A 20,678-nucleotide genomic window follows, 5' to 3' on the forward strand; every position below is an offset into this window, starting at 1 on the left:
ATAAACAGGAAGTCTCACATTTGAATCTTGTTCCTCCAGATATTCAAGCCCCCCCCCCGTTTCCTCCTCCACCCTAAGAAATCCAACCAATCAGTAGACTACCGAAAGCTTGGGAATTTGGGAAAGTAGTGACAGATGATACTAGGTGGTTTCTTTTCGCCTGTTCTCGGACTAAAAATGTACTCTTTTTACCCTAAAACGTTTTATTCGCCTGTTCCGGGGATGATAATTACTCCGCCCCATAAACTATTCGCTTGTTCCGGTGTATCATTTTACTCCTTCTGAAAAGGAGGTGTAAAGGAGTAAATCGGATTTTGTCGTCTACTAGCCGGAATTTATCTACTGAAAGGGCCACAGGCAGCCATTTTGGAAAAACGTTTTTACTCCGACTCGAAATATTATCCACCACAGAATCGGAGTAAAATGACGTCATAGCCTTACTCTTCTTACCCTACTCCGAAATCCCGGAACAAGCTAAAAGAAACCACCTACTAGCGGCTCTGGCTAGTAAATAAAGAGAAAACTATAATAAAAACTAGAAATATGAAACCACGACGTGTGACTAAATGTAGCAACGGTTCCCAAATTGCATTTGTCGAAAATCCTTGTACAATGCAAAATGAGTTTTCAAGAAATCACAACCCCGAGAATCAAATTGGGAATCATTGCTTTGTCGTTTCTAAGTCACGTTTTCAAGTGAATTAAGTCAGAATTCTTACAAACACTTTTAAATGAAAATAACACTATTATTATAACTGTAAAAAACTATTCCTCTAAATATCCAAAACGGTTTGAGTCTATTTGATCGATTCCCAAATGATCGAACGGGTCCCATTTGATCGAATTTCCATTTGATCGAATTGCATTTGATCGAATGGCATTTGATCGAACGAAATTTGATCGAACGCTACTGTAGGATAAAACTACTAGTTTTTGGGAGTAAATCGAAAAGGCAACGGTGCATTCGCGCCTACGGCGCGCGTACATCAACCTAACCTAACCTGACCCTATTTATATATATCAAAAACAACGGGCCGTTATCGTCGATGTCATAAAAAATTCCATCATAGAGTGTATAAAGTAAAAATCTCTTCATCTTTGTGGCTTAATACAGTTAAAGCAATTAATTATTCCATCATTATTCCTTCTGCACTTAAGCAATGAATTATTCCATCATTATTCCTTCTGCACTTAAGCAATGAATTATTCCATCATTATTCCTTCTGCACTTCATATTGACATTCGGTAAAATAAAAACATACCAACTGGTACTATAAATACTTTTGAATTCGATCAAATAGTATTCGATCATTTGAAGGTTCGATCTTATGAAACAAATGACTAATGGGATTCGATCAAATGGAATTTCGATCAATTTCAAAGTATAATGATCGACTGTCGATCACATATTTTTCGATCAAATGGACCAACACCGTCAAAACTACTATTAAAACCCTACTTTAAATAGAATCTGAACTTCGGTCGATATATTCAAAACTACTACCAAACCACGCCTCTAAATAGAGCCCAAATTACTACCAGTCTACGCCTCTAAATAGAGCCAAAACGTCTAACAAAACACACCTCTTCATAGAGCCAAAACTAATACCAAACCAAGCCTCTAAATAGAGCCCAAATTACTACCAGTCTACGCCTCTAAATAGAGCCAAAACTTCTACCAAAACACACCTCTTAATAGAGCCAAAACTAATACCAAACCAAGCCTCTAAATAGAGCCAAAACTAATACCAAGCCAGGTCTCTAAGTGGAGCAAAAACTACTACTAAACCAAGCATCTAAATAGAGGCAAAACTATTACCAAACGACGCGTCTAAATAGAGCCCAAATTAGTACCAGTCTACGCCTCTAAATAGAGCCAAAACTCCTACAAGCCCAAGCCTCTAAATAGAGGCAAAACTACTACCAAGCCAGGTCTCTAAATAGAGCCAAAAATACTACCAAACGACGCATCTAAATAGAACCCAAACTACTGTCAGCCCACGCCTCTCAATAGAGCTAAAACTACTGTCAAGCCAGGTCTCTAAATAGAGCCAAAAATACTACCAAACGACGCATCTAAATAGAACCCAAACTACTACCAGCCCACGCCTCTCAATAGAGCCAAAATTACTACCAGCCCACGCGTCTGAATAGAGGCAAAACTACTACTAAGCCAGGTTTCTAAATAGAGCAAAAACTACTACCAGACCACGCCTCTAAATGGGCGCCAAAAAACCCACTAATCGAACTAAAAACGGTAAAATCAACTAATATGAAAAACAAGCCGGTTTAGCGACATCCCGAGGAACCCCACTTGAGCAAAATACAGTCTTACAGCTCGTTAAAAACTGGCGCTAAAACTGAACAAACAACGCGGCGAAACCCTTGAAAACTCCGCGGAGGTACGGCTCGCCTAAAATTGAAACAATTCGAAGAATGAAGATACACGTCTGCATGTGTAAATTCGACAAGAATGCCGCGTGTGTTTCGGGGCCGAGAGCGGGAACAGATCATAATCAATCTTTCACTTAAATAGACGCGAGGCGTAACCAAGGCTTAAGGCGACTGCTCTACCGCCGTAATCGCGCGGGACAATCTTCAGTCGCAAAAAATAGATAAATCCATCTTACCCCTCTCTCCCCCCCACTTTAATTCTCTAGAGTAATAACGGCTAATGAGTGCCAGGTATGCAGCGCCAATTTCCCCCTAGTGGCGGGCTTGGAATAAGCTACATACTCGGCCGTCGGTATTGCTGACGTAAGGGAAAATATTAGTTCAAAGGAAAATGTTATTTAAGAAAATGAATGCGCTCGTGTGTGTCTGTGTGTATGGGTGTTCGCGGTGGCTCCCTCTATACATCCAATTAGTGAAAAAAAAGTTGGTAGCCAAAAAATTATCACAATCTGCGTTACGGGGAGATTTTTAGATCGTAGATTTGGGCAATGGTTGTTTCGAGTGACTAGGGTCCTATTTTGGCCCCGGTTCCCTGAGGTACTTTGTTTTAGAATAGTGTTGTAAGTCGGAACATTTTTCGTATTTTTCATTCCATGATTAGTTTAATATTGTTTGCCAATTTAAATAAAGCGGCATTTTCGCCTCATTTTTTCGAATCTAAAAGTAAAACTAAACCTCTAGTCTATTTAAACTGATTAACAATGTAACGCTATTAATGTTTTGTAGTATGTTTACTGATATTAGACATTTTATATCGATAAAGAGTTAAAAACCCTTAAAAAGTAATTTATGTTATTTTTTTTATATTTTATATTTTTCCGATTTGCGGAAATTTTTCCCGCATTTTAATTTTCCGGAAAATTACCAACACTATTTTAAAATAAAGCCCAATTTTTTTCTGGTGTGGTTCTTTTTGGAGTAATATTTTATACTTATTTAAATCTAGGAGCAACAGACACAAGGAGAACGCAGCTGGCCTTTAAACACGCTAACGAAGGGTTGTGTACGAATTTCATTGGACGAGCGTCACGAGCCTTTACGCTGAACGTTTTACGGGCGGGGGGAAGACAATTTCCGAATTTTCCCCTTCCGACGGCAGCAGGCCTCTAGCCAATGAAAAACGTACACAAGAAAATCCACGACTTTTGACGGATTGCATTCTCCTTGTGTGGGGTGTTGTGTTTGTTGCTCCTAGTTTAAATGATGTAAAAGTTGGTGATAAAATTAGCGAATAAGTAGATTAGTCCATTATGAAAACGGATAAAAAAGCTAAACCCTAAACAAATTTGAAGAAATTTAAAAACTTACAAGTAGCTCGTACCGATAGGTCTTCATAATGGACTAATCTACTTAATTCGCTAATTTTATCATCCTTTGCATTGCAGTCCATAGGTGGTTCCTTTTAATGTGACATAAAGGTTGGTGAGCTTTCCTTGAGGTTTGGCCCGATTTTTCACGAACCAGGGCGGCTCAAAAGAGGATTCTCTGGCAAACCTGCCAACCTAGTTGTCTGGCTAAATAGTGAATTATTGATCAATATCCTACTCATTTAATGGTTATAGTTTCATACAAACCGTTATAAATAGTTAATTGACTATATCTCATTGATTTTGTAAATAGTTCAGTTATGGACTTACTATATTTTGAAATATACTATCTTAACGTAGGCTACCTTAGCTATATTTTGAAAATTGACTTTATGAGTGAGCCTTCAGTAAATACCAATTAAATAGGAATAAACAAAATTATTAAAATTAATGAATAATTAAGTTTTCAAATCCTACCGAAGTAGCGCTATCTTCTCTTTGTGAAAATTGTAGGCCTGTTTAGCTTGGAATTTATAGAAAAGTCTATTGTGATAGGTAGTTTTCAAAAGGTTTTGTAAACTTTTTTTTTGAAAACTTAGGTGACTATTTAAACCAGGGAATTTGCTAATTATAATTACTGTGTTAATATCAATAATGTTTTTCTTTATTTATAGTAAATGTAGACAAAACCATTACAATATTAAGAATTTATTAATATTAACGATATTTAGCATCCGTCACCCTAAAACAAATCAAGTCAGCACAATATCTCATTTGTTCCCTGAAACTAACACCTGAAGATGGTTAAAGGCAGTATAACCCTACGTGTTTGGTAGGGTGCACTAAGCTTACTCAAAAATCCACACGAGGCGCTACGGTGAAATAGTTTGGATGATTTCCAGATAAAACCTCTATAGCACGCTGCTAATGACCTATACTTTATACTAGAAATCTACTTCTAGTAGTATATTTGGGTTTAAGGTCATAACCCTACTGATTTCCCCGTTATATTTTTAAACAAAAGCATTGTAAGTAGTGAATTAACTATATCTCAATGATTACGTAAAAAGTTAAGTCATAAACGTGCTATATTTTGAAATATATTTTGTTCTTGTAGTTTTCCCTAATTATCTATTAAATATCGACTTGATCCGCATTCTTATTTATCATCCCCAAAACACTCCTACGATTTTTTAACTTAGGCGCTGGGAGGAATGGAAAACTTTTCCCCCTAAATTCCGATAAAGGTTTACTCCCTTAAGATTCAAATATGGTATAACCCCTTTCACAAATTGTTTACAGGGAAACAAATAACTAAAGGGAAACCCTTAGAGTTTCGTTTTTAACACTTTTATTTGCACTAGATGGCTCTTATTTAAACGTCCTGGTGGACAGGGAATTCATTGTAATTAATAACAAGAACTTCTTAAGTTATTTTAGTGGATTTTTATTGCGAAATTCAACTTTGGAGAATTTGCGATTCAATAAAAAATATTTTTATTTAGACATAATTTAAAGAAATTTACTCTTCAGACTGTTGGCGTCATCTGGTGAGACTTCGGGTGTTTAAAAATCGTCCTCTAATGGGGTGGGGTTACTCTTATGAAGGATCAATCAATTTTTTTTCTGGCCCTATGATAAAAAAATAAATGTTTTTGATAAGCAACTTCAGGACATAGAAACTTAACAACAAGTTTGTTTTGCAATGAGAATCTGGCTTAAAATCAAAGCAATTTTGTTGCTGATATAACTTAATAACAAGTTAGTTTTGCAATGAGAATAAGGCTTAAAATCAAAGCAATTTTGTTGCTGATATAACTTAACAACAAGTTTGTTTTGCAATGAAAATAAGGCTTAAAATCAAAGCAATTTTGTTGCTGATATAACTTAACAACAAGTTAGTTTTGCAATGAGAATAAGGCTTAAAATCAAACCAATTTTGTTGCTGATATAACTTAACAACAAGTTAGTTTTGCAATGAGAATATGGCTTAAAATCAAAGCAATTTTGTTGCTGATATAACTTAACAACAAGTTAGTTTTGCAATGAGAATAAGGCTTAAAATCAAAGCAATTTTGTTGCTGATATAACTTAATAACAAGTTAGTTTTGCAATGAGAATAAGGCTTAAAATTAAAGCAATTTTGTTGCTGATATAACTTAACAACAAGTTAGTTTTGCAATGAGAATAAGGCTTAAAATCAAAGCAATTTTGTTGCTGATATAACTTAATAACAAGTTTGTTTTGCAATGAAAATAAGGCTTAAAATCAAAGCAATTTTGTTGCTGATATAACTTGTTGTTGCTCCTAGTTTAAATGATGTAAAAGTTGGTGATAAAATTAGCGAATAAGTAGATTAGTCCATTATGAAAACGGATAAAAAAGCTAAACCCTAAACAAATTTGAAGAAATTTAAAAACTTACAAGTAGCTCGTACCGATAGGTCTTCATAATGGACTAATCTACTTAATTCGCTAATTTTATCATCCTTTGCATTGCAGTCCATAGGTGGTTCCTTTTAATGTGACATAAAGGTTGGTGAGCTTTCCTTGAGGTTTGGCCCGATTTTTCACGAACCAGGGCGGCTCAAAAGAGGATTCTCTGGCAAACCTGCCAACCTAGTTGTCTGGCTAAATAGTGAATTATTGATCAATATCCTACTCATTTAATGGTTATAGTTTCATACAAACCGTTATAAATAGTTAATTGACTATATCTCATTGATTTTGTAAATAGTTCAGTTATGGACTTACTATATTTTGAAATATACTATCTTCACGTAGGCTACCTTAGCTATATTTTGAAAATTGACTTTATGAGTGAGCCTTCAGTAAATACCAATTAAATAGGAATAAACAAAATTATTAAAATTAATGAATAATTAAGTTTTCAAATCCTACCGAAGTAGCGCTATCTTCTCTTTGTGAAAATTGTAGGCCTGTTTAGCTTGGAATTTATAGAAAAGTCTATTGTGATAGGTAGTTTTCAAAAGGTTTTGTAAACTTTTTTTTTGAAAACTTAGGTGACTATTTAAACCAGGGAATTTGCTAATTATAATTACTGTGTTAATATCAATAATGTTTTTCTTTATTTATAGTAAATGTAGACAAAACCATTACAATATTAAGAATTTATTAATATTAACGATATTTAGCATCCGTCACCCTAAAACAAATCAAGTCAGCACAATATCTCATTTGTTCCCTGAAACTAACACCTGAAGATGGTTAAAGGCAGTATAACCCTACGTGTTTGGTAGGGTGCACTAAGCTTACTCAAAAATCCACACGAGGCGCTACGGTGAAATAGTTTGGATGATTTCCAGATAAAACCTCTATAGCACGCTGCTAATGACCTATACTTTATACTAGAAATCTACTTCTAGTAGTATATTTGGGTTTAAGGTCATAACCCTACTGATTTCCCCGTTATATTTTTAAACAAAAGCATTGTAAGTAGTGAATTAACTATATCTCAATGATTACGTAAAAAGTTAAGTCATAAACGTGCTATATTGTGAAATATATTTTGTTCTTGTAGTTTTCCCTAATTATCTATTAAATATCGACTTGATCCGCATTCTTATTTATCATCCCCAAAACACTCCTACGATTTTTTAACTTAGGCGCTGGGAGGAATGGAAAACTTTTCCCCCTAAATTCCGATAAAGGTTTACTCCCTTAAGATTCAAATATGGTATAACCCCTTTCACAAATTGTTTACAGGGAAACAAATAACTAAAGGGAAACCCTTAGAGTTTCGTTTTTAACACTTTTATTTGCACTAGATGGCTCTTATTTAAACGTCCTGGTGGACAGGGAATTCATTGTAATTAATAACAAGAACTTCTTAAGTTATTTTAGTGGATTTTTATTGCGAAATTCAACTTTGGAGAATTTGCGATTCAATAAAAAATATTTTTATTTAGACATAATTTAAAGAAATTTACTCTTCAGACTGTTGGCGTCATCTGGTGAGACTTCGGGTGTTTAAAAATCGTCCTCTAATGGGGTGGGGTTACTCTTATGAAGGATCAATCAATTTTTTTTCTGGCCCTATGATAAAAAAATAAATGTTTTTGATAAGCAACTTCAGGGCATAGAAACTTAACAACAAGTTTGTTTTGCAATGAGAATCTGGCTTAAAATCAAAGCAATTTTGTTGCTGATATAACTTAATAACAAGTTAGTTTTGCAATGAGAATAAGGCTTAAAATCAAAGCAATTTTGTTGCTGATATAACTTAACAACAAGTTTGTTTTGCAATGAAAATAAGGCTTAAAATCAAAGCAATTTTGTTGCTGATATAACTTAACAACAAGTTAGTTTTGCAATGAGAATAAGGCTTAAAATCAAACCAATTTTGTTGCTGATATAACTTAACAACAAGTTAGTTTTGCAATGAGAATATGGCTTAAAATCAAAGCAATTTTGTTGCTGATATAACTTAACAACAAGTTAGTTTTGCAATGAGAATAAGGCTTAAAATCAAAGCAATTTTGTTGCTGATATAACTTAATAACAAGTTAGTTTTGCAATGAGAATAAGGCTTAAAATTAAAGCAATTTTGTTGCTGATATAACTTAACAACAAGTTAGTTTTGCAATGAGAATAAGGCTTAAAATCAAAGCAATTTTGTTGCTGATATAACTTAATAACAAGTTTGTTTTGCAATGAAAATAAGGCTTAAAATCAAAGCAATTTTGTTGCTGATATAACTTAACAACAAGTTAGTTTTGCAATGAGAATAAGGCTTAAAATCAAACCAATTTTGTTGCTGATATAACTTAACAACAAGTTAGTTTTGCAATGAGAATATGGCTTAAAATCAAAGCAATTTTGTTGCTGATATAACTTAACAACAAGTTAGTTTTGCAATGAGAATAAGGCTTAAAATCAAAGCAATTTTGTTGCTGATATAACTTAACAACAAGTTAGTTTTGCAATGAGAATAAGGCTTAAAATCAAACCAATTTTGTTGCTGATATAACTTAACAACAAGTTAGTTTTGCAATGAGAATATGGCTTAAAATCAAAGCAATTTTGTTGCTGATATAACTTAACAACAAGTTAGTTTTGCAATGAGAATAAGGCTTAAAATCAAAGCAATTTTGTTGCTGATATAACTTAACAACAAGTTAGTTTTGCAATGAGAATCTGGCTTAAAATCAAAGCAATTTTGTTGCTGATATAACTTAATAACAAGTTAGTTTTGCAATGAGAATAAGGCTTAAAATCAAAGCAATTTTGTTGCTGATATAACTTAACAACAAGTTTGTTTTGCAATGAAAATAAGGCTTAAAATCAAAGCAATTTTGTTGCTGATATAACTTAACAACAAGTTAGTTTTGCAATGAGAATAAGGCTTAAAATCAAACCAATTTTGTTGCTGATATAACTTAACAACAAGTTAGTTTTGCAATGAGAATATGGCTTAAAATCAAAGCAATTTTGTTGCTGATATAACTTAACAACAAGTTAGTTTTGCAATGAGAATAAGGCTTAAAATCAAAGCAATTTTGTTGCTGATATAACTTAATAACAAGTTAGTTTTGCAATGAGAATAAGGCTTAAAATCAAAGCAATTTTGTTGCTGATATAACTTAACAACAAGTTAGTTTTGCAATGAGAATAAGGCTTAAAATCAAATTAGATTTGAAGGCGTTACAACTGAAAAACAAGTTAGTTATGGAACGGCAAAACAATTTAAAATGAAAGAAGTTTTAAAAGTCTAAGCTTTAAAGATCCACCATATTTATTTTACATTTCTGCCACCATGTTTAACAGAAGCCACGGGAATTTGGCGCTATAGCTACCTTAAACACAAACCGTAGCGTGTTTAAGCAGACGATTTTTTCGATTTAGTTCATACACTCTTTAAGAATGAAGTTTTCATTACCGCTCAAGGCAAGCATAATTTTTAAGGGCAAAGTAATTTTTGTGAAGAGCAAATTAGTTTATTCAGGGACACTAAATAAAAATTTGGTACGCAGACTAAAACAGGGTTGATTTCACACTAGACATTAGCGTAAAAGATGCATTGCGCTATAAATCTCAGGTAATAAACCTTATTTATCACGCAACAACATCCAACTCTTCAGGCTCCAAGCTTTGAAGGGTAGAAAAAACTGCCCAAAAATATATTGTTAATAATAGAACTAGAGCTTCCGAATGTAAGTCGCGCCAACTCGATGGCCTGACTTGACTAATTGCCGGACCACGTCCCCCAAACTAAATCGCGCCACCATCTGAAGACAAATTAGTCAATCAGAAAAACACTTTATCTCTCTGTCGCTGAGTCAGCCTTTGATGGAAAGGTTCCCCCCCGACTTCCTACGTGCTACGCACAATACAAACGAGGTTTGCGAAGGGGATTCTGTTATTTCTAGAGGAATTTTCATACATTACGTTCTGTCACCCAAGTACCTGTAAGTACCCCTTTCATCAACTTGTTCATAAAACAATATAAAAGAAATTTCCAGCTAAAACTTAAAATCTTTTGCGAATATTTTGCGTGTCAAAATATATTTTATATTTCTTATAGCGCTTATTCGGATGAATTGTCTAAATTTAGACCTATTTGGATAAATTGTCTACATTTAGATGCATTTGGATAAATTGTCTAAATTTTAATAAAAAGCCTCAATTTGGATGTATTTGGATAAATTGTCTAAATTTTTATAAATAGCCTCAATTTGTATGTATTTGAATAAATTGTCTAAATTTTGATAAATAGCCTCAATTTTTATGTAATTGGATAAATTGTCTAAATTTTGATAAATGGTCTCAATTTGGATGTATTTGGATAAATTTCCTAATAGTTTGTCGTATTTGAATATTAAATAGGCCTTTCTATAAATTAAAGTGGCCTTCTTGTTTACTGCTTTTTCTAACTTCTACAATGCTTACCCCGTTCTCCCACTAAAGAGAGCTAATGAATTCGTCTATAAGTTTGACTGCACAATTTCAAGAACAAGCTGGGCAGTCGTAGCGAATTTATGGAAAGGTCTATTGTCTATAACGTCGACGTATTGGAGAAAGTGGTATACACGTTTTACGTATTTGGACAAATTGTCAAAAAGTTTGATTTATTTGGATAAAATAGTCAAAATTTGGATTTATTTTGATAAAATAGTCTAAATTTGGGTGTATTTGGATAAAATAGTCTAAATTTGGGTTTATTTGGATAAAATAGTCTAAATTTTGGTGTATTTGGATAAATCAGTCTAAATTTGGATAAAACAGTCTAAATTTGGATGTATTTGGATAAAATAGTCTAAATTTGGGTGTATTTGGATAAAATAGTCTAAATTTGGGTGTATTTGGATAAAATAGTCTAAATTTGGATAAAACAGTCAAAATTTGGATGTATTTGGATAAAATAGTCTAAATCTGGGTGTATTTGGATAAATCAGTCTAAATTTGGATGTATTTGCATAAATCAGTACAAATTTGAATGTATTTGGATAAAATAGTCTAAATTTGGATAAAACAGTCTAAATTTGGATGTATTGGGATAAAATAGTCTACATTTGGATGTATTTGGATAAAATAGTCTAAATTTGGGTGTATTTGGATAAAATAGTCTAAATTTGGATGTATTTGGATAAAATAGTCTAAATTTGGATGTATTTGGATAAAATGGTCTAAATTTGGATGTATTTGGATAAAATTGTCTAAATTTTGATGTATTTGTATACATATTTTACTTAAATGTTGCCTACACTTTCAGACAATTTAGATAAATTACCTAATAGCTAGTCGTATTTGTATAAATTGTCTAAAACGTCGATGTATTTGTACGAACTGTCTAAAATTTCGAAGAATTTGGATAAATTGTCTAAAACTTCGATGTATTGGTTGTCTAAACTTTCGACGTATTTAGATAAATTACATAAAATCCAAACAATTTTGGTTAAATTGACTAAATGTTTGACTAAAAACAGTAAGAGTTAGGATAAATTGTATAAAGTCTTGACACTTTCAAACATACTGCCAAAAATCTGAAGGTATATTTGCATGAACTACGACTAAATTAACGACAAATTTTATGGATTTAGATAAATTATAAAAGAATTAAGGATATTTAATCTAAAACCAGCTAGTGAAATGAGAAAACATTTCTGAATATACGCGACCGAAACGAGTCTAGGTGGCGTAACGGCGCTAGCTTCTCCGAGGTTGCGCCTATGATCTGGCGTCTGCTACCGACAAATTCAAAAGTCATAAGCAAACGATGCCAAAATTATATTAAAATGACAGTATCATTATTTGTAAGTTTCCTTGGCGAACCAAAGGGGGCGTAGCGATAGTTTTCAGTCGCGAATATAGTTTTCGACAGCAAACAAAGACGGCGTAGCGATAGTTTTTCGGTCGCGAATAGTGCCAAATTTTAAGTTGGTAGATTTTTCTCCATAAATTTTTAACTAAATTAGTTCACATTCCTAAAATTTCCTAAAATACCGTAAACAAAAATGCCTGAAAATAAAAGGTAGCTAAAAACATTCGAAAACCAACTTTGTTGAAAAAAAAATGTTTAAAATACACCGGGTTGTTTTATAAATACAGAAACCCTTAAAAATTCTGAACCTCGACTTAGGCCTTGGTTGATTTTAATTTTTCATAAAGAAGAGCATTGGCAAAATGCGGTTCGCGAAATTTAGGCTTAGCGCCAGGACGGGTTTTTTTACGTCGAAGGCAATCGCTCATGTGACGCTCTGTCAGTTTTTATTAGAGTAAGTCTTTTAACTAGAAAACTGAGAACATTTTGCCAGCTAAAGAGGCGAGCCTCTTAATTCGGACACGCTTTAATGGCGGAATCCATCAAGCCGGAACGGAGCGGCACTTTGCGAATCAGCGACCGTGGCGACATCTCGATTCGCCGGGACCGACTAAAATGCGCGAGACTATTTTTAATATCGCCGGATTCGCGAACTTCGCGCCTTTGTCACAATGCTACTACCGCAGAAATGAGACCCAAAAATTCGAATTCATGTTTTTTTCTCGCGACCGTTTTATTTTCGGTATTGTCATTTGTCAAAGGCTTAGCGCCCTGAGACCCATTTTATACGCTTACGAGAAGTATGAACTTTTCAGACACTTGGTGACTTGGGATACCTGGCGCTAGTTACATTAAAAGGAAGTTCAAAGTGGCATATTTATGTAGAATCAATGAATTTAACATTTCTGCCACCAGGTTTAAGCAGACGCCAGGCGCTGAATGGCGCTAGATACGTTAAAGTAAGATCAAAGTGGCCTGATGATAGAAATGTGAAACTAAAGTGGTACAACTGAAATAATATGTAACATTGTTCTGCCTTTAAGATCACGACAAATATTTTCTAGCTCATGAGATGAACCCAATGAATTGGAATTCATATGGCCCCCAAAGAGGTCCTATAATTCCTATAAAATCCTATATTTTCTCAAGAATATCCTATAAGTTAATGAGGAAATAAGATTTAAACCACTTAGTGTACAATAAAAGTTTTTATTAGAAAAACGACGACTAGTTTAGACCTGATGAAGTTCCCGAATGGGAAACGAAACTAGTCGTCGTTTTTCTAATAAAAACTTTTATTGTACACTAAGTGGTTTAAATCTTATTTCCTCATTATTTAAATGTACAAGTGCCGTTTAATTTTTTAATTCATTTTAATTCATTTTAATAAATTTTAAAATATTCAATCCTATAAGTTACTAAATTTTTAGCATAAATTCTCAAAAAATCTTTTAAAATCCTATAATTTGTATATTTTGCCCATTTTAAATCCCGCCACTCAGTTAAATTGCTAGATTTAGCTATAGGATAAATTCCTATACCAAGTCATTCTAGTCTATACTTTTGTTATTGTTAACATGGTTATCTACTAGTATATTTTGGTGAGGAAATGGCTAAATAGTTTCTATTTTTAAGTGAAAATCAAAGATTTATTTAAAGGAAAAGTCCAGGTTGGGTAAGATTTGGATTTATTTGAAAGATCATGTTTAAATAATCTCAAAAATATCAGTCGTAAAATTGTATCTTTTTTTAATGACGAGAAATTAATTTTTAAACGAGCGAAATTTACCCGCCAAGCGAGCTGCCATTTTCTTTCGCCTTCCCTCCGCAGACCGCACGCGGAGCAAGCGAGCGCGGGGAACAGAGCGCTGTTATAGCGCGAACAGCGCGTGATTAAAGTCCTAAAACGTCACCGCGAAACAAAATGGCAGATCGCTTGGCGGGGAAATTTGGCTCGTTTAAAAATTAATTTCTCGTCATTAAAAAAAAGATGCAATTTTACGACTGATATTTTTGAGTTTATTGAAACATGATCTTTCAAATAAATCCAAATCTTACCCAACCTGAACTTTTCCTTTAACTAAATATAGATTTTGTTTTAAATGCCTAAAGTTCGTAAATTAAATAGCATATATAGTTCTATAAAATCCTATAATTTTTAAAATATGGTCCTAAAAGGTCCTATAGTTTTTCTATTCCTATTTTTCCTATAAACAAGTTGGCAAGCTTGCCAAAATATACCTCTCCTCGGAAGAATTTGCCCATGGGTGTTTTAACTACTGGACACGGTACTCAATGATAACTCGCCATCAAAAGCGTCCTCCAAAAAAATTTTTTCCCGGTGCTATCCCAAGCAGTAGATTATTTTTTATTTTAATTATAAATATTACAAATGTTATTGCATTAAACAAATTTCCAATATCAATAGAACAAAAAACCAACTATAGACTCAAAACGTTATTAAATTACCAAAGCAACAAAATGAGAAATAGAAAATACAAAATTTAAAATTATTAGAACGCTCACGAAACGTAAAATATACGTGCAAGAAACTATTTTATAGAGAAAAATCAACCCATTGTATTATAGGTCTTAAACAATCAAATTTATATGGAAAAACAAAAGTTAAAGCGAAAACCAAAACTATAAGTGAAAGCACTAATAAAAACTGCGTGGGCTCATGACGACAACCCAACGAAGCCGATAACAATCAATGCAAATAAAAAATCGTAGACATTATCCCCCACATTATCTACAAACAAGAAAAATAACCAATAGAAAAATATATAATAATAACCCAACTAAGTAACAAGTTAATTAAAATACTTAGGAATCAAGAAAAAATCAATCTAAATACCCACAGTAATAAACATTGTATTAACAGAAATATGCAATAAAAAATATATAATAATAACCCAAGCAAACAACAAGGTAATTAAAATACTTACAAATCCAGAAAATGTCAATCCATATACCCACGGTAATGAAAATTGTAACCCGTGCGATGTGATCGCAAAATGATACTATAAAGTATACCGTGAACATTTGGTGAGAACCATGCCATTTGGACGTTGAGACGTTTACCGTAACCCTCAGCACTCGGTCCGTCACAAACGTCGTACAATCACAATTCACAAAAGAAAATTATAATACACCCAATGACAAAAAGAGGGCGCTTTTGGAAAAACCTTTTCCCTAATTCTAAGAAACTGCGTACGCAGCGATTACACTTTGCTCCGAAAATGCAGCCCAGACAGACCCACACACACACACACCGACAGACACGGTGATTGTAATACCCCACCTAGGGGACTATGTCAGCTTTTTTTTTATAAATTTGTCGTGAAAAGTAACAATTTTTATAGACGTCAATAGATGTCGCTTTATATAGTACCGGCACTCGCTTGGACACCATTTTGAGGGGCTTTTTTGTACAATGTTTTTGTAAATAGGAGCCAAATAAGGACCAATGTGTTAATTATGTTTATCGCCATAAATAACATAATAACTCATAAGTATGCCAGAACGTTATGTTCTTTAATGAAACCTTGTTCACGTGATAAGACGAAAAACGCGTCTTCAATCTTCGGAAACTGAAATCAGTGAAGTTGATTTTGAAAATGCGCAGAATTCAGTGATCTATTCGCGACCGAAACGAGTCTAGGTGGCGTAAATCCTTACGATTTTACCCAATTGTTTTTCCAAAATTTAAATTTTTTGAAAATGGAAAAGGGGGGACCCTTACAATCCGTGATTTCCCCATGCTATTTTACGTAGAGAAAGTTAAACTTGAGTTGGGAAAAACATTTTTGGTTGCCATGGCAAAACGAATGACCATTGAACTTTTTCCCTTTAGGAGCTTTCAAGGTACATGAAGGTCTACTTAAAGGAACTGTCGGCTCTATCTAAAATTGAAAATACCGAAACAATAACGTCGTCAGAGAGCCATTATAGAGTATTATATTTAGACCACTTTTACTCTACTTACAAGGAGAGTACCGGAGGTGTTTATTGCCGATTTTGTTCAAAGTCGGGCGTAATGTAGACCTATATGACGTATGATATTTCCCTAAAGGAGACGTTGCACTACCCATTCGATTTCCCATGGCAACCGAAAATGTTTTTGATAACTTAAAATAAAAAAATCTCCATTTAAAAAAGCATGGGATTTTCTCGGTTTCACAGGGTCCTAGCTAAGAATTTTTTTTTTTAATTTTAAAATAACAAAATGGGTAATTTGTACCACATTTAGATAAATTTCATCATTTTTGGGTAAATTGGAACAATTTTGGGGTAAAATCCTCGGTAAAATCAGGAAGTGATTTTAAGTGATCAAAGACATTTTCGGTTGCTATGGCAAATCGAATGGGTAGTGCAACGTCTCCTTTTGGGAAATTTCACATCTCATATAGGTCTACATTACGCCCGACTTTGAACAAAATCGGCAATAAACACCTCGGGTACTCTCCTTGTTAGTAAACTTTAACCTAAATTATATATCCCATATAAAATATATTGTAAACAATTACTATAATTGAAGTTATTGACAAATTTACAAACGAGCCAATCAACGCGAAGCATACTTTCATGTCCCGCCTTTTGGGTCAAAATGTAGCTTCAGCATCTTGTTTTGATTTCGACGCTAGTGACATCTGTTGAAAAAAGAGCTGCTTCACCTAGAGCCGACACTTGCTTTAACCCCCCCCCCCCCACACCGCTCCTTGTAAGTCACAATTTCAGCCATTTTCTAAAATGTCCTTGAACAGTAGTATAAAAATGTAAGCCTTTTCCTTCGGATTTAGGAACCAAATTCCAATTACAGGGTGGTTTAGGGACCTTTAGGTATTCGAGGGATCCGCGCTAACCCCTCCAATTAATAAAGGGGAAGAAATGTGTCCAAAGGTTTCGTCAACGGAATGATCACTAGGCCTAAGTCAGGCACCAACCTTTAAGAGATAGAAAGTACAACGACTCCTTTCAGATTTCTAAATATTGAAGATCCAAGGTATTTTACGGTGGCCGCGTTCTCAAGGCGAAATATCCGATCGTCCCACTAGCGCCATCTGCCAGCAACCACGTACCCTACCGACTAGAGGTACAGTCCGCACTAACAATACGGCTGATGTTAGATATATTTTGAACTAAAGCGTCTATCTCCCATTTCTACGCTAGAAGGAGTTTCGCGTCGCGAGATGTCGCTCTGGTTTCCCGCCAAATGACAAAGCGGCTTTTGTGTCGGCCGCCCCGAAAAGTAGTCCCCTTTCATCTTGCCAACAATCCGTCCTTTCTTCGAGGATGGCTGTATCTTCGCTTTTTGTTTAGTATACCTCTCGAAATTCTCGCCCTTATCTGATAAATGCTTTCGGTATTGTCTGAAGAAATTATTTTGTTGGGCCGAAACAAGTTTGCCAAAAAGGCACAAAATTTGTAGTCCGGCGCTTAAGTCGCCATCTACATCATTGAATTGGGAATAATATTGCTAGAATTACAATTACAATTTAGGTTGCCATGGTTACGCCGGACCTTTTCTGATCAGACTGTACGAAATTCATCTTTATAATTAGGCGGTAGCGCCATCTATATTTTGTAAAGTTATATGGCTAAAAATAAATAATTATTAGCTAACTCACCGTATCTTGAGTTAAAAAGGATCGTGTTGACAGAATAAAATTATCTTTAAACAACTTCAAAGGTTTGTTTCTTACGATAAATCATACATTTCAATTTCACATCAGATTCGCGAAAATATTCAATTGCAATATAGTTGCCACCACTAGAGACAGATGCCGCCACGGTAGAACGATAAAATTGATAAAGTTTCTTTATGGAACGAAATTGGTCCCGCGCCAGCCAGATTTAGTTGTACCTCTATTTATTCCCAACTCAATGATCTACATTCGTCAAACGGAATATTTAGCGAAACCGAATATTTAGCGTCGTAATACATTCATATTAATTTAATTTATCGGTTACGTCACTTAAGTGAGCTCGCTAACTGTGATAGTAGTTGCTTTGAGGTCATACCACTAGAATTGCGGTGACGTGTAAAATTTAATATACAGGTATGCCATATTTTTTTATATTCAATTTCCCTGATTATCTTAGGGTTTTCCTGACTATTTCCAGATATTTTCCCTATAATTAACCAATTTTTAAATAGTGGTTAAAATTCTCCAATTTTTAAATAATGGTTAAAATTCCGAAATTTTTAAAGTGTTTAAAATACCTCAATTTTTAAAAAGTGGTTAAAATTCTGCAATTTTTAAATAGTGGTTAATATTCCGCAAATTTTAAATAGTGTTTAAAATACTGCAATTTTTAAATAGTGGTTAAAATTCTGCAATTTTTAAATAGTGGCTAAAATTCCCCGATTTTCTAAATAATTGTTAAAATTCCCCGATTTTTTAAATAGTTTTTAAAATTTCCCGTTTTCTTAAATAGTTTTTAAAATTTCCCGTTTTCTTAAATAGTTTTTAAAATTCCCCAAATTTTTAAATAGTTTTTAAAATCTCCCGATTTTTTAAATAGTTTTTAAAATTTCCCGTTTTCTTAAATAGTTTTTAAAATTCCCCAAATTTTTAAATAGTTTTTAAAATCTCCCGATTTTTTAAATAGTTTTTAAAATTTCCCGTTTTCTTAAATAGTTTTTAAAATTCCCCAAATTTTTAAATAGTTTTTAAAATCTCCCGATATTTTAAATAGTTGTTAAAATCCCCCAATTTCTTAAATATACTACACTTTGATCTTAGTCAAATTTCTTTTCGCCTGTTCTCGGACTAAAAGTGTACTGTTTTCACCCTAAAACGTGTTATTCGCCTGTTTCGGAGATGAGAATTACTCCGCTCCGTAAACTACTCGCTTGTTCCGGAGTATTAAAGCTACTCTTTTTACTACTTCTGGAAAGGAGGTGTAAAGGAGTATATCGGATTTGGTCGTCTGCTAGCCAGAATTTATCCGCTAAAAAGGCCACAGGCAGCCATTTTGGAAAATCGTTTTTACTCCGACTCAAACTATTCGCCACCACAGAATCGGAATGAAATGACGTCATAGCCTTACTCTTTTATAAAATTTCACATGTTTTATTTATGTTTTCCAAAAAGTATGACACTTAATTATCCCAAAAACTATACAACGATACAAGGTACATTAATTAGCCTATTCAGAGAAGCTCATAAACTGCCGAATTTTCGTCCGATCAAACAACTATTCGCTATTAGAAAATTAAAAGTGACAAATTGCTAAAATTTTTACTTTTTCTTGGAGAACTATTACGTTGGTAGTTGTAAGTAAAATTACCGAAGCCTTTTTTCCGGAAACTTTTTCGTATTTTTCCGAAAAAAAAAATAAAAAAAGGTTTTTAGTTCCATGATTGGCCTAATATTCTTCGAAAATTTAAATTTCGCGGCATTTTTTCCTCATTTTTTCGAATACAAAAGTAAAACTAAACTTCTAGACGAGTCTAGAATATTTACCCTTAAATAATTAAATTTTTTATTTTTCCGATTGGCGGAAAATTTTCTGGAAATTTATTCGCATTTTATATTTCCGGAAAATTAACAACACTATTAATAATATAAATATTGACAGCACTTATACATGTAAATAGAGTGAAATAATAAGTCCACATATTGTATAATAATTACTTTTATTAAAAGGAGACGACTAGTTTCGCCATACCCGTTCGGGGGCTTCGTCAGGTCTGATTCGAGCGTACACAATAATTATTACAAGAAACTTCCGTTGGGGGGACATTTCTACGTTGTTTATGATAACTGGTTCAAACTTTTTTTTAAGTTTTTAAAATTTTTGTAATTTGTAAATTCTTTTATATTTTTTATTTTTATCTTTCTTGTAATAATTATTGTGTACGCTCGAATCAGACCTGACGAAGCCCCCGAACGGGTATGGCGAAACTAATCGTCTCCTTTTAATAAAAGTAATTATTATACAATATGTGGACTTATTATTTTACTCTATTAACAACACTAATATTTTTATACTACTGTTCAAAATGGGTCTCATTGTAAATGTTATACAGAGGCATACTTACGTTTGATAATGTTACGTATGATAGCAGGCAGTCGCGTTCATACAAACTCGACGAGTTCCAAATCAATGATAAGTGTATTTGTAATTTTGCAGATAGCGAGGTTCATCTGAACTCCGTGTCCAGTCTGGACTGCCTGACGCTCATCGTGGAGAGCATCAACCCTTCGATCAGCATGGACCACTGCAGCCCTCACAACCTGCCCCAATCGCCCGACCAACGACGCTCAGAACAATAATGAGACCCCTCCTCCCTGTAAAATAAAAATATACCAAAAAAATAAACACTACAAAAAAGCTGATACGATGGTGCTCAATTTTTAGTTTTCATCTCAATTATTTCAAGATTCAATATTATCAATAAATTTTAAAAAACCTTCCACGACTTTTTATTTCAAATTTAATTTTAAAAATTAAAAATTAATTTATTTATTAATTTAAAATTTTATTACAGAAAACATTTTAAGCTGACTTAAAGGCCGACTAAATAAAACTTCGGTTTACTCTGTCTTTCACCGGAAGTAAGCTTACTGCAATACACCTGTGCCATGCAGTCAGCCTACTTCCAGTGAAAGACAGAGTGAACCGAAG

At 33.7% G+C, this 20,678-nt stretch overlaps 1 protein-coding gene across 1 annotated transcript in view; it reads left to right on the plus strand.

The window, feature by feature from the left end:
- nau (myogenic-determination protein nautilus) overlaps positions 1 to 20,464 on the plus strand; it is a 44,759-nt gene extending 24,295 nt beyond the window's left edge. The window contains exon 6 of the mRNA XM_090165000.1: positions 20,184 to 20,464. Coding sequence (XP_090021126.1) covers positions 20,184 to 20,326 — 143 coding nt within the window. The 3' untranslated portion in view covers positions 20,327 to 20,464. The remainder of the gene's footprint in view (positions 1 to 20,183) is intronic.
- The last annotated feature ends 214 nt before the right edge of the window (positions 20,465 to 20,678 follow it).

This window comes from Leiobunum rupestre, chromosome 2 (assembly GCF_980474605.1).
Source record: "Leiobunum rupestre chromosome 2, qqLeiRupe1.1.hap1, whole genome shotgun sequence".
Lineage (NCBI taxonomy): Eukaryota > Metazoa > Arthropoda > Arachnida > Opiliones > Sclerosomatidae > Leiobunum > Leiobunum rupestre.